The 14273-nt window shown below is 35.0% G+C and overlaps 2 protein-coding genes and 1 pseudogene across 2 annotated transcripts; 1 reads left to right on the top strand and 2 right to left on the bottom strand.

The window, feature by feature from the left end:
- Positions 228-6161, bottom strand: LOC107635115 (ALBINO3-like protein 2, chloroplastic). Its single transcript, XM_016338494.2, has 14 exons — positions 5560-6161; positions 5362-5468; positions 4876-5003; positions 4176-4247; positions 3759-3860; positions 3031-3090; positions 2741-2806; positions 2085-2132; positions 1792-1989; positions 1647-1702; positions 1402-1519; positions 1134-1223; positions 764-873; positions 228-659 (listed from the first exon to the last, which is right to left on the bottom strand). Exons 1-14 carry the CDS (start codon positions 5943-5945, stop codon positions 485-487), a joined length of 1716 nt encoding a protein of 571 aa, XP_016193980.1. The 5' UTR covers positions 5946-6161; the 3' UTR covers positions 228-484.
- On the top strand, positions 9400-10822 carry LOC107637161 (arogenate dehydrogenase 2, chloroplastic-like). The gene has a single exon (XM_016340603.2). It carries the CDS (start codon positions 9838-9840, stop codon positions 10708-10710), a length of 873 nt encoding a protein of 290 aa, XP_016196089.1. The 5' UTR covers positions 9400-9837; the 3' UTR covers positions 10711-10822.
- The window catches only part of LOC107637160, a 3966-nt pseudogene continuing 455 nt past the window's right edge, over positions 10763-14273 (bottom strand).

Below are 14273 nucleotides of genomic sequence, written 5' to 3'. Positions count from 1 at the left end.
CCCCCTTCAAATTATACCATGACTCATTCGATATAACCATACAAATTTAACCTAGAACATCTCAATATAAGTATCTTTGTTTTACTAGAGGCTATTCTTAACTAGAAATAAAACTCCATCATTTTCATCGTATTTCAGTTAATTTCCATCTATTACATAGAAATAGAAGTGAATTTGAAACGTGCAACATTAAAAAAAATGTGGATTACAATTACACATTTAACGTATACATAAAACAAGTATTGAATTGATTAAATAAACCTATTTCTAGGTAATTGAATATGAATTCTGTTATTTCTACTCATTTATATCTTGTGTATGGAGTCTCCAATACCCTTCACTGTTAAATGGGGATACACAAAAATTTTGAATTTGAAATACACAGCTAAAATATTAATTCAAAACTCTAAACTAGCGCAAAGAAAAACTTTTATTGTTTTGAATATACAACAAACAACATAAATAGAAACCAAAACAATTGAATTTAAAGTTCTCTCCTACTATTGGCAAGATCGGTGACAATATCATCATCATCACCATCATCATCATCATCATTTCTCTCGCACTGGTCCAAGAATTTTTGGTAAGAAGGGTTGTAAGCAACAACAAGACGCAGGTACTTGGCAGCTTCTTCCTTATTACCCTCATCATATAGAGAGCTGCGTATTGCCAAAGACACAATCCAATATAAAGAAAATGACAAGAACAGTGTTGAAAAAAAAAAAAAGTTTCAAACTGGACTAAGATGAACTCTAATTTGTACCTAGCAAGAAGTAATAAACCATCAAAATAGTAGCGTTTGCTGGTAGGATCTTTCGGCTCCTCCATATTTGCAATTCTTTCAAAGTGTACGCGTCCTTCGGCCTTCTTTCGCTGCCATACAGAAAATCTTGTTTTAATAGACGCAGACATCATATAATAGATCTCTTCTAGTAAATTTGGTGATATTGAGGAGGAATAGAGGTGCAATTTTCGAGCAAGACAATTAGGGAGTACAAGACCCCTTCCATGCACATCTGTCACGATGTTCCCTATTAAATGCATATCTAATCCATTTTTTGGCCATATATCTCTCCAAAGGACTGGTGCAAAATAAGTTTACTCGGTTTGACAAATTGTAACAAGTGTTTCACCTGTCGTTCACATGCAGTTCCGGCCCACTGGGACGATAGAATTAAAAGATCAAGATCTTCTGCATCAGTTGGGAGGCCAGCATGATAAAGCTGATAAAAAAAAGAAAGTTAATTGGGGGTTACACACATTAAGTGAAATCAGACCAGTGCAGCAAAAGAGACAGTATACATCACAGTTCTTAGATGACCCAAATACTAGACCCGGCACCTAGCACCATCATAAGTCATATAAATTTAAATTAAAATGCGTGCAAACATGACATCATACCTTTGATATTGCACGCTCAAAGTATTCATTAGCTTCATCATTACTCTGTTTCAGCAACAGAATCCGACCCATCAAAACCAAAGCTCTTATATATTGAGGGTCCTTATCAAGTGCATGTCTGCAAATGGAAGTTACTAATCCAATGCACCATCAATCAGATACAAAGCCTAAGAAATAAGATCAGCAGAAGTGGTTCCAAAATCAAATTTTCTTCCCTTACTGAAGAAACTAGAAGGATGGCTTACTTTAGTAAAGGGATAGCACTTTCTTTATCATTACTGTTCATAAACGGGATTGCAAGCTGTAAGCAAATCAAGCATTGATTAGTGACAAATTCTTGATAGCAAATCTAGTTTGAAGAGCATAATGTACATGTTCTAGATCACTCACAGCAACCAATGCTTCAGGGGACATTTCCTCTATGGGGAACTTATGCCACTTTTCAGGTGAATCCATAGGGTTGTTTCCAGGAGACAAAGTTTCCTTGGTAGCTTTAGAATCACCACCTTCCTCAATAGCTGCTTTTTGATTTTTGTTGTCTTGTAACCCCAATTTTGCAAGGACAACAGGATTTCTAAGGGCATAGTGCTGCAAAATTTATTTGTAGAGCCAATAGTTATTATTATTATAAAACAGTAGTTCAAAACAGAAGAACTGAAAGATGTGGATGACATATTACTGACCTGAATGAGGGTTAATGAACTGTTGGTGGCCCAATAGAGTTGGCTTCCCTGCACGGAAAGATGGAATAAGTATACCATGAAATTAATATTAATGGTCGGTGCATCTTTTGGTTTTGATTCTTTTGTGTAGGATTTTGTCACAGAAATCAAATTTTATTCACTCCCCTCCCATAGCTTGGCCATGAAATTAATATTAATGGTTGGTGCATCTTTTGGTTTTGATTCTTTTGTCTAGGATTTTGTCACAGAAATCAAATTTTATTCACTTCCCCTCCCATAGCTTGGCCACAGATGTTACAAGTGAGAGAGCTTGAATTAATTAAATATATAAATTATCTTATGAGTCTTAAATTAAATGTAGTAGGCCATTAATGGGCCTTCAACCTTTTATCATAATTTTAAATTATGGATATTTTATTTTGACAGTTAAAACTTCACACACATTATGATCTTTCCTATATTTTCCTAAGTTTTATCAATAGCCTTATTAGCATAAATTGTCCAAACACAACACAGATAGCATCTATTAGTTTGGTAATAATGCATGTTGATAGAATTTCCAACCAGTAAAAAAAAAAAGCTAAACCGTATTTAAGTGAAAATATGTTATCTTAGAAGTTAGAGTTGACAACATAACAAGTAAGGATTAGAATTACCTGAGGAATACAGAAGCCAATAAAAGCTATAGGCAGTGTTAGGAAGTCCAAATACCACTTGTAGTACTGCAGTAACAAATGTATAACTCATTTAGGAGACATATTACTACTTTAGGATTCAATGAATAGTAAAATCCTATATACTATAACAAGCAATATTCATAAAACACTAGTCAAATGAAATAAGGATAAAATTGCAAAATCAAGAAATCAAGGATCAACTTGATTTTTTGGTCAGAATATGCAAAATTATTGATAGACAATAGAACTAGAAGACAACTTCGACTCACTTTGGCTAATAAGTCAAAGATGTCCCTCGCTTCTTCAACCACAGGTTTTCGGAAGGATATCTGATAAATAAATAAAACACAAATTAGTAAACATTATACCACCAACTTATTCACGCCCTTCACAAAACAAGTGCCTTAAGGTAAATTACAATACACCCAAATCCTTTTACTAGTATAACTTCAAGCAGGTCAGAAACATCTAATCTCTGTGCATATTATACCCATGCACAACTAAGGGCCTAGCATTATTCATTCCTTCATGGAGCCAAAGAAAAATCAATTCAAACTTATGTCACATAGTAAACATACTACTCAAACATGTTCATAAGGCTCATTTGTGTTTGTATTATTTGAGAGTTCAAGCAAAAGTTAGCCCCAAAAAGTTGTTAAATTTACAACTTATCCTTTTATGCATGAAAATTAATTATATAAGCATGTGGAAAAATAATTTAGGTTTTAATATCTTGGTTTTCAAGATGCTAGCTTGCCTAATCACAATATTATTGTTTTCACTGTGCAACTCGATTAATCACATGTTTGACCTGTTGCTTTTGGATCCAGTGATCTATTCTTATTTATTTAAAACAAGAAAGTAGAAAAAGTTCTGCTTCATGTTTTGTGAATAACTTTAGTTCAATAGGCAAGGAGACAGTGGTGAAACAACAGAAGGCAATCATAATATTATTCTATGGTTAAATACCTATTGAATATGAATCAAGAATCCATACCTGAACATTAATGTAGTGCAGACTAGTAATCAGAATAGGAAATATGAAGCCTGAATAACCATGAGAGAGTTCTGTTAAATTCTGGAACCACAAAGCACCACCCTGCACAACATATGACAAGCTTAAATCATTTAGTAACAGAGTGACTGTGTCAAAGGTGCATGTATCCTCCAAACCCAAATATAAGATACATATTATGTTCAGTTTAAATTTTTCAACTATAAGCCCATAACTTAGATTACATCATTATATTTTGCAGTTATCATTCAAATCTCTCTCATCATGTTAGATATACTTTAATGATAAGATCCAGTCATCCGTGGAGCTAGAACCATTAGAAGATTAAATTTGAAAGATATGAAGTTACACAAAGCAGACGCAATGATTAAACAGTATTTTAGTAAGTCAGTGCCTTACACAACTGAAACCAGGGTGACCATCCAGTGACATCTTCCTTATGCTAATCATCCACAAGAAAAAACATGGAAGCTGAAAATAAATTGAAAGATAGAAAGTCAATATCATGATAAAACTTTTGTGGAGCCGCGCTATCGACATATCACATTATTCTTACATATTTTGATTTCTCCAGAAGGTTAAAATGATCTAAGGAAATTCTACAACTTCAATTATAAATCCATGTTCCAAAATACAACTGTTCTGTCGACAGGAAGTGGCACAAAAGTCTATGGCTGTGTCTAGCTTATGCAATTATTTGGATCTGTCTTCAGCAGAACACATGCACTGTTAAGTTTCTCTACAAGGTAAAGCAGGTGGTCTACACGTTGTCCATGCACTCTTAACAAATAGCAGTTTGCATCGAAGGTTGATTCAACTGATAAGGATTGAAATGTGTTGGCTAAGAGCTCATGGAAAGGTTGGTACTTTTCTTTTTCTTTTTCCCCGTAATTGACACTCATTTATTAATTTTATTTTCAAATAAAAATTGTTTTCTTTAGCTACTGAATGAAGCCAAAATATAATAATCTAATCAAATGGTACTATAAAATTCTTTGATTATCAATGCATAACAATTAATAGTATCCAATAAAAAAGTCTGCTTAATAAGGAGAGTAAGGAAAAAGGAGAATTTCAACTCTCAAGCTAGATATATCACCTGGGTAATAATAGGTAACAGTGGCCACACGTATGAGGGGCACCCAACTTCTTTTCTCTTCTTCTGGAAAAACTGAAACTGACGACGGTAACTCTTTCCTGAGAAAGGTGGTGGAATTGGAGGAGGCACTTTGAGAAGTGAAGGAACCAATAATTAATAACAATTAAAGTAGATATCGAACATAAATATCAAATTATGCCAAATTAAAGAGGCTTGTTCTTTGTGTATATACCATATACTAACACAATCAATATGACTCATTACTATATTGTCAAGGTAATTGAGAACAATCATCACTAACATTAATCAAATTCCAACAATAACTATTACTTAGAAATCAGAATTAAACAATACATTCAAGATAGCAATCAGCTCAATCACAAACGCTAACAAAGTGACCATCTTTAAAAGTAATCAGTAATAATTTGAGTTCAAAGCTTATGGAGGGAAATGCCTTCAAATTAGAATAGAACGCAGGATACTCACATTTCGGGAAAAACTCGGCAATTCTTTTAACCTTGTGAAGTGTTAGAACCAAAGGAAAAAGCAGAACAATCCTCAGAGCCAAAGTAGATGAAACTATAATTATCCACCTGAAAGTTTTTCAAATTCCATTCAGTTGCCAAATTAAACCAAAAGATTCCATATAGCAGCGAGAACCAATCGATGGAGCTTGAAGCTTACCATGGAAATCCAGAAACATCATGGTACGCATCAAGCATCGAAATCAAAGTGCGAACGGGGAAAATGCGGTCATCTTCGCCGCCGCCGCCGGTGGAGGCGGCATCCCCGATCGCTCTAAGTAGCTCCGAGTCAACCTCCGATTCGACTCGGAGCGAGTCAGCGTCCCGTTGGCTGTCGCCGGGGAAGTGAGTGGAGAAGGCGCGCGTACCGAGGAACGCGAGGGGAGGTGCGCGTGACAGCGAGGGATGTGTAGAGAGTGGCGGCGGTGGTGGATGGGGGGGAACGTGACGCTGAGAGGGGAGGACACGTGGCACAGAGAGGAGGGAGAGGGAGGTGAGTTGCCGCGAACGGCGGATGTTGTTAAAAAGCGCCGCCGCAGTTGCCATCGACGGCGGAAGAACACAGAAGTTCAGTGTTTAACTAACTTAGCTAGCTGGGAACTGGGAGGTGAGTAACCTCCATTTTCTTTTTTATTTTTTCGGTAAGGACCGGGGCAAAGCAACAAAGCCCAGAGGCCAGAGCGAACAAAATACGAGCTCCAATCTGAGACCCGACCTGGCGTCCAAACCATCTTCCCTCTCTATGTTGCGACTTGCGACTGCGAGAACTTATTCGAGTAACTTCCATTCTTAGAAAAAAAATTTCTAATTTGGGCCCCTTTTATGGGTCAGTAGGCATATTTGGTGTTATAATTTACCCAAAAAAAACACAATAGTTTTAGAAGTCGAAAAAGTCTAGGACCAGCAACTTTATTAAATTCTGGCCAACATGTAACCAGCAAAGAAAAGTGAGTTATTGGATAAAATTTCACACCAATCTCACACCATTAAAATCATTATTGATAGCTATTTGATAGCTACAAATCACAAAAGTTACTGTTCCTCTAACATCCCTCTTAGAAGTTTATCAATTTTGATTTGGTTGGGTCCAAGTTTTTGTTGCCCCTATAAAAGGGTTACTTAATTAGTTATTACTGTCCAAAACAATGACCAAACAGTAATTTTAGAAAAAAAAAAAAAGTAAGTTCTTGATATTTTGTTCCACCGATATTTAAATTTTTTAAAATTAAAAATTATATTTAAATTTTTTATTTTTTTAAAACCTCGACACTTGGATTTTTCTGTCCATCTGGACTTGCAGAACATAATAAAAAAATCTGACTAGATACTATTTTGCAGATGTGATCGTTATGATATTCCACATGTATGGTATAAAAAGGTAACGGCACAAAAAAGATTTCAATCCTCAAATGATGTTATTTGAGTCTAAACACTCTCTTAAGTTTGTCCCTTTAATTTTCTATATTTTTATAAAATTTATAACACATTAACACAATCACACAAAACTCTAAATAAAGATAAAAAATCATACTCATTCTGTTTTTTCCTAAAAAAAAAGTCCAATTTTTTTTGTTGACTTAGTACATGTCTTCGTGACTTCGTCTACGATGATAAATTTGGTTTGCATTGTGAATTCGTTTTACGTAAAAGGGTTTTAGTGAGTGCAGGCATTTGAAAAATGGATTGATATAGCATATTGTAATATGAGTTGATTTTGAGATTGTATTGTTTAGGGTTTGATTTATAAATTGCAACTTATGATGAATGATAGCGTACTCTGCATTAGGGTTAGAGCTCGCAGCGAGCCGTTCTTATCTTTTTTTATCTCCACTTTTTCTTGAGTTTGAAGATACATTATCGGTGGCCATGAGAAGAATTAAAGTCCCTTTTTATTTACTCTTCCTCTAAATTTGAAAGATTAGGGTTAAGGCCTAAATGATATCGTTTGAGGATTGAAGAATTTTTTTATTCTGTTATTTTTTTATACCATTTATGTAGGACATCGCAACAATTATCTCTACAAAATAATATCTACATCGTACTTTTTCGTTATGTTTTATAAGTCCAAATGGATAAAAAAAAATCTAAGTGTTCATATTTTAAAAAGGTTAAAGATTTAAATATAATTTTTAATTTAAATATTTAAATAATTTTATCAAATATAATTTTAATTTTTAAATACTATTAACTTTAATTAATTATTTTTTATAATTAAAATTCTTTTAATAAAACAAATCTAAGCGGATTAAAATTTAAAATCCAAATTTAGTCGTAATACAAATTATCAAGAGTTTACATAAAAAAAAGAAGAAAATCCAAAACAACGACCCCTGACAATTACCTCGAAAGACAACAAGGTCCTTGACAAAAAAAATCCAATCCGGCACCGACAATTATTTCGAAAGGACAACGAGGTTTTTGTGCCAAAAAAAAGTTAATGTTATTTTTTTTGGCACAGGAGCTAATTAGTCCCAAAAAAAATATCAGGAATCGGATTGAGTGGTTTTTTTTTTTTAGTCTCGTTGTCCTTTCAAAGTAATTGTCAGAGACCGGGTTGAATTTTTTTTTTGTCAAGGGCCTCGTTGTCTTTCAAGACTATGTAAAAAAATATTTTTATCTTAATTAATGATCATTTGAAACAAAGAATATAATTAAACAATAAAACTATGTGTGCATTTTTTAAATTAAGTCTTCAACTAAGTTTGTTAAGTTGGGATGCTTCTTTTTCCTTACTTTTTTTCTTTTGTTATATTTATTTTTTGCGCACTTCTTGGTTTAATGTCGTTGTTACTGTCGTCGTCCTCATTATCGTTGTCATTATTACTACCACCACCACTGCTATTTTCTTCTTCATTTTTCCTCCTCCTCATCCTCCATATCCTCCTTTATTACTATTGTCATTGTTATCGTCTTCTTCTTCTCCTTCTTCTCATCCTTCATATCCTCCTTTATTACTATTGTCATTGTTATCGTCTTCTTCTTTTCCTCCTTCTCTTATATATATTCAGCAAAAATATTAAGTATAAAAATTTTGATACATAATACAAAAAATTTTAGTATAGAAGAGTACAAAAAAATTAGTGCACAAGAAATTTTTTTGTGTTATATCAAATAAACTTTTATACTATGTGTTGTATTTATAAGTTTATGTGCTATGCATAAAATTTGTTTGGTGTATAAAAATTTTCGTGCTCTATAACAACATTTATATTATGTGTTGAAGAAGTTTATAGATAAAGAACCATCTAATAAAAATATGTATTTTCTTTTGTTAGATTCATACTAACTTAATTACTAAAAACGCTTGTATATATAACATTACTTATAATTAAATAATAAAAAGTAGAGAAAATTTCATTTTTTTAAGAGATGTTAAAATGACACTTTTTTTTTCTCTATTTGTAAAATGTACATTCTCCTCTCTTATAACTTTTAAAAAACTTCTTCTTTAATCTATTTTAAATTTTTTGTGTTAACTAATGTTAACTTTATTCATTTTTCAAAAAAAAATTATTTTTTACAAAAATAATCTTTAACAAAAATTTTATTTTTTGTCATTAAATTTTTCTTACCAAAATACTCTTTAATAAATTATTTTTTATTAATTAAATTCTATTTTTATCAAAATATTTTTTAAAAAAATTAATAATTAAATTATTTTTTTAAGATACTCTTCAATATAGAAAATTTTTCTTATAAATAGTCCCCTCATATATTGTACTTGTCCCTCCCATGGCCATAGTTTCAGAGTCCTCTTCACTTTTTTTGAATCCAAAGTTGATAGAAAAATTTGTCTTATAAATAGCCTACTCATATATTGAGGTTTGGTTTGGTAAAACTTTTTACAGAGGTGCTTGTGCTTTTTAAAAGGTCAAGCTCCTCATTTTGTGTTTGGTAAATCAAAAAGATAATGTGCTTGTGCTTGCAGCTTTTAAAAGATTGAGTTACTTTTGAAAGCACCTAAGATAGAGCTTTTCAAAGTTGGCTTGTACTTTTCAAAATTTAAAACTCTAATATAACCTCATATGTTAACTAATTTTCAAATTTAATGCTTACATTTATGTCTATTATAGTATTTTTAAATTTTAAAAGCTATTTTACCAAACACAATTGATGTTGCTTATGTTTATTAAAAGCTATTTTTTATTTGATTTACCAAACATAAATGCTACAACTTTTAAAAAGCCATCTTTTAAAAGTTAACTTTTATAAGCTACTTTTAAAAAGTAAAAGCTTTACTAAACTATGTCTGAACTTGTCACTCCCACGGCCACGCAGATTCCTCTTCTTTTTCTCTGAGTTCAAAACCAATAGGAAGTTAAAGTCGATGAGGTAAGTTCCGATAGAGCTGCGCTCCAGCTATTCCTACAATTTTTTCTTATAGGTTCCTCTTTGAACTCTCCACCGCTAACCACTCATAAAGGCCACGGAAACCATTATGCTCTCCATTGCAACTCTCAACCCTTCAACCCCATTCAACCACTCCCCAGATTACATTGTCTGCCGTATTCTCAACCGTTACTCTCTCCTCCCATCCACATTCTCACTACTATCCAAATCCAATCCCTATTCCTCTTCCTCCACCTACAAACCCCTATGCGTGCGCGCCATCGATGCCGCTCATCTCTTCGACTACGAGTCAAATCTCGCCAAGGAGTTCACTGTCTCCCATCACCTTAAGATCGCAATTGTCAGCTTCGGCAACTTCGGCCAGTTCCTTGCTGCCACATTAGTCCGCCAGAGCCACACCATCCTCGCCCACTCCCGCTCCGACCACTCCGCCAAAGCCAGAAAGCTTGGCGTATTATTCTTCCAAAACCCCAACGACCTATGCGAGGAGCATCCTGAAGTGATCCTCCTCTGCTCCTCCATAATCTCAACGGAGCGCGTGCTCCTCATGCTCCCTCTCCAGCGCCTCAAGCGCAACACTCCCTTCGTTGACGTCCTCTCCGTCAAAGAATTCCCCAAGAAGCTCCTCCTTGAGCTCCTCCCCTCCGATTTTGACATCCTCTACACTCACCCGATGTTCGGACCTAAGTCTGCAAGTGACGGATGGACCGGCCTCCCATTCGTCTTTGAGAAGGATCGAATCCTCGACGAAGAGCACCGTGTTTCTCGCTATGAGAAGTTTCTCAATGCGTTTGTTAGAGAAGGTTGCGGGATGGTGGAGATGAGTTGCGAGGATCACGACCGTTACGCTGCCAGTTCGCAGTTAATTACTCATACCGTTGGAAGGATTCTTGAAGGATTGATGCTAGAGTCGACGCTACGAAAGGAAATCTACTATGCGGTCTACAATGCTAACCAATGAGATGGAAATCTTTGGCATAAATTCATTTGGTGTCTATAGTTTTTGAAAGAGGTTATGACGCATCACTGTCCTCAGATTTCTCAGGCAGTATAGACCTCTTTGGCAAAGCAAGGATCTGTTCTTCATTTTCAAATAGCTGCTTTTGGTGGATATTATGCAATCGGCTGAAAAGCTGCTTCTTCAATGATTCAAAAGCCAAATGGAATCTTTCTAGTTGCTCCATGGCATTTAAATTATTTAGGAATAAACCATAGTACAGATCAAAACTATCCCCCACGGTATTTTCCACCAAACTCAATAAAGTTTCGTAACCCTTTGTGTTGATTGGTGTTTTTTCTAACCCTAGTTTTTCTAAAAGTCTTCTTGTTGTGTGTGCAACAAATTGGGATCCAGCTGCATGCCAATTATGTGCAGCACAAGACATTTCAACTATTCAGCATCCTTCACTAGCAAAAATGTCGAGAAACCGATAAAATCGCAATATTGTTGATTCTTCGTTCCCAATTCTAACTTTGTCATAAACAAGAGGAAGATTTTTTCACCCATTCTTTTCACTCTCCGGCCCAAACTTGGGATGTGTGCAGAAAACATCAAAATCAAGAGGCAAGTGATGAAGGAAGAGGTTTCTAAGAAACTCTTTGACGGATAATACATCAACAAACAATGTACTTCTCTTCAACCTTTGGAAAGGTAATGATTTAAGAACTTTACGGTCGAAAGGATGGAAGTGCAGAATAAAATCACTTATGGATGTTGCTCACAAAGATCATCTGCATCGCTGAAATGCGAAACCCCCAAGTCTCAAGCCACATCAGAGTAGTCTGATCTAGAATACGCCAAAACTTCATGACCTTGACTAACTATAGTTTTTGCAAAGAAGATAGGAAAGTTTTCAAAACCAACTATTGCAATCTTGAGCTTTGTGTTCTCATCAAACTGGTTAGAATTGTTTGAAGCGGAACTACTTAGCTGAGCAACATCATTGGATCTGCATTATTTGCATCATTACTCATTAATCATTATCATGTAATAACCCTTTTTCCATTATAAGAACAACATCTTCCGAATTCAAAATGATTAAGTTGCTTGCTCTCAATCTCAACAAACACGAACACTCTCTAAAACATCAATAGCAAATATTCACACAATGTAGCAAAAACCTCTGAGATTTTTTCAAGTTTCAAATATCAAATACCTGGAATACAGCAATGCAGATCCATTACGAGCCCGCCGGAGCAGTGCATGGCTGTTACTTCCATCCAGCTGCTACAACCTTTCACCGTTCTCCATCAACTAATTCCTCACCACTTGATGTAACCGTGCAATGAGCTGCTTCCTGAGATCCTCAAACGCCAAATCAAGCTTCTCCAAAGAATTCTTATTAAACATGAACAAACCATAGTACAAATCAAAGCTATTCCTAGCAGTGTTCTCCACCAATCCCAACAAACTCTCGTATCCTTTCGAATTAATGGGCGTCGACTCCAGCTTCAATCATTCAAGAATCCATCCAATGGTATGAGTAATTAACTACGAACCAGTGGCGTAACGGTTGTGATCCTCACAACTCATCTCCACCATCCTACAACCTTCTCTGACAACCGCATTGAGAAACTTCTCAAAGCGAGAAACACGGTGTTCCTCGTCGAGGATTCAAACCTTCTCAAAGGCGAATGGGAGGTTGGTGCATCCGTTACTTGCAAACTTAGGTCCGAACATCGGGTGAGTGCAGAAGACATCGAAATCGGAGGGGAGGAGCTTCTTGGAGAATTCTTTTACGGAGAGGACGTCAACGAAGAGAGTGCTGCGCTTGAGTCGCTGGAGAGGGAGCGTGAGGAGCACACGCTCCGTTGAGATTATGGAGGAGCAGAAGAGAATCACTTCGGAATGCTCCTCGCATAGGTCGTCGGGGTTTTGGAAGAACAATACACCAAGCTTTCTGGCTATGGTGGAGTGGTCGGAGCGGGAGTGGGTGAGGACGGTGTGGCCCTGGCGGACTAATATGGCGAAAAGGAACTAGCCGAAGTTGCCGAAGCCGACAATTGCGATCTTAAGGTGTTGGGAGACAGTGAACTCCTTGGCGAGCTTTGACTCGTAGCCGAAGAGCTGAGCGGCGTCGATGCTGACCACGCAAAGGGGTCTGTAGGTGGAGGAAGAGGAATAGGGATTGGATTTGGATAGTAGTGAGAATGTAGATGGGGTGGAGAGAGTGACAGTTGAGAATACGGTGGAGAGTGTAATCTGGGGAGTGGTTGAATGGGGTTGAAGGGTTGAGGGTTGCAATAGAGAGCGTGATAGTTTCTGTGGCGGTTTTGAGTGGTTAACGATGGAGAGTTCAAAGAGGAACCTATAAGAAAAAATTGTAGGAATAGTCGGAGCGTAGCTCTATTGGAACTTACCTCATCGACTTTAACTTCCTATCGGTTTTGGACTCAAAGAAAGTGAAGAGGATTCTGTGTGGTCATGGGAGTGACAAGTTCAAATATACGAGTGGGCTATTTAGAACACAAATTTTTCTATCGGCTTCGGACTTAGAGAAAGTGAAGAGGACTTTGAAACCGTGGCCGTGGGAGTGACAAGTACAATATGAGTGAGCTATTTGTAAAACAAATTTTCTATTCTTTTCTTTTCTCTAAAAAAACGTTTTGGGTAATTCAGGTAATATTTTTGGTTTTAGTAGAATCATGTAATTTTCTCTTTCATTTGGTTTAATATCGCATTTTATCTGAAATTTAAAGTCCAAATTTAGTCGTAATACAAATTATCAATAGTTTATATTAAAAAAAATAGTAAAAGAATAGAAATGAGGACAGATTGAATATTTTTACATAAATAAATTAAATCTATTTTTTATCAATGTATATATTTTTAAATATTTATACTTTAGTATATTATTTTTTAGAATTTAATTTTAATATACTGTAACATAATTTTATACGTATATCTAATTATATAAGACTATATAAATTTTTTTTTATCTTAATTAATGATCATTTGAAACAAAGAATATAATTAAACAACAAAACTACGCGTACGTTTTTTAAACTAAGTCTTCAACTAAATCGCCACGTTGGATATGCTTCTTCTTCCTCCTTTTCTCTTTCCTTTGTTATCTTTGTTTGTTGCGTCACTTCTTTTTTAAATGTTGTTGTTACTGCCGATGTCGTCGTTGTCGTTGTCTTTGTCACCGCCACCACTACTACTACCACCACCACCACTATCTTCTTCTTCATTTTTTCCTTCTCTTCATCTTCCATATTCTTTTTTTTATGTTATATCAAATAAATTTTTATATTATATGTTGTATCTATAAATTTATATACTGTGTAAAATTTGTACAGTGTATAAAAATTTACGTGTTTCATAACAACATTTATATTATGTGTTGAAAAATTACAGAGATAAAGAATCACGCAATAGAGGCATGCATTTTCTTTTGCTGGATTCGTACTAACTTAACTACTAAAAACACTTGTATATACAACATTATTTATAATTAAATAATAAAAAATATTAAAAAATTTTCAAAATTTTTTATTTTCTATCATCACTTAGTTATTAAT

The sequence above is a fragment of the Arachis ipaensis genome, chromosome B04 (genome assembly GCF_000816755.2).
Source record: "Arachis ipaensis cultivar K30076 chromosome B04, Araip1.1, whole genome shotgun sequence".
NCBI lineage: Eukaryota > Viridiplantae > Streptophyta > Magnoliopsida > Fabales > Fabaceae > Arachis > Arachis ipaensis.
This window is presented reverse-complemented; position numbering and strand designations above follow the sequence as displayed.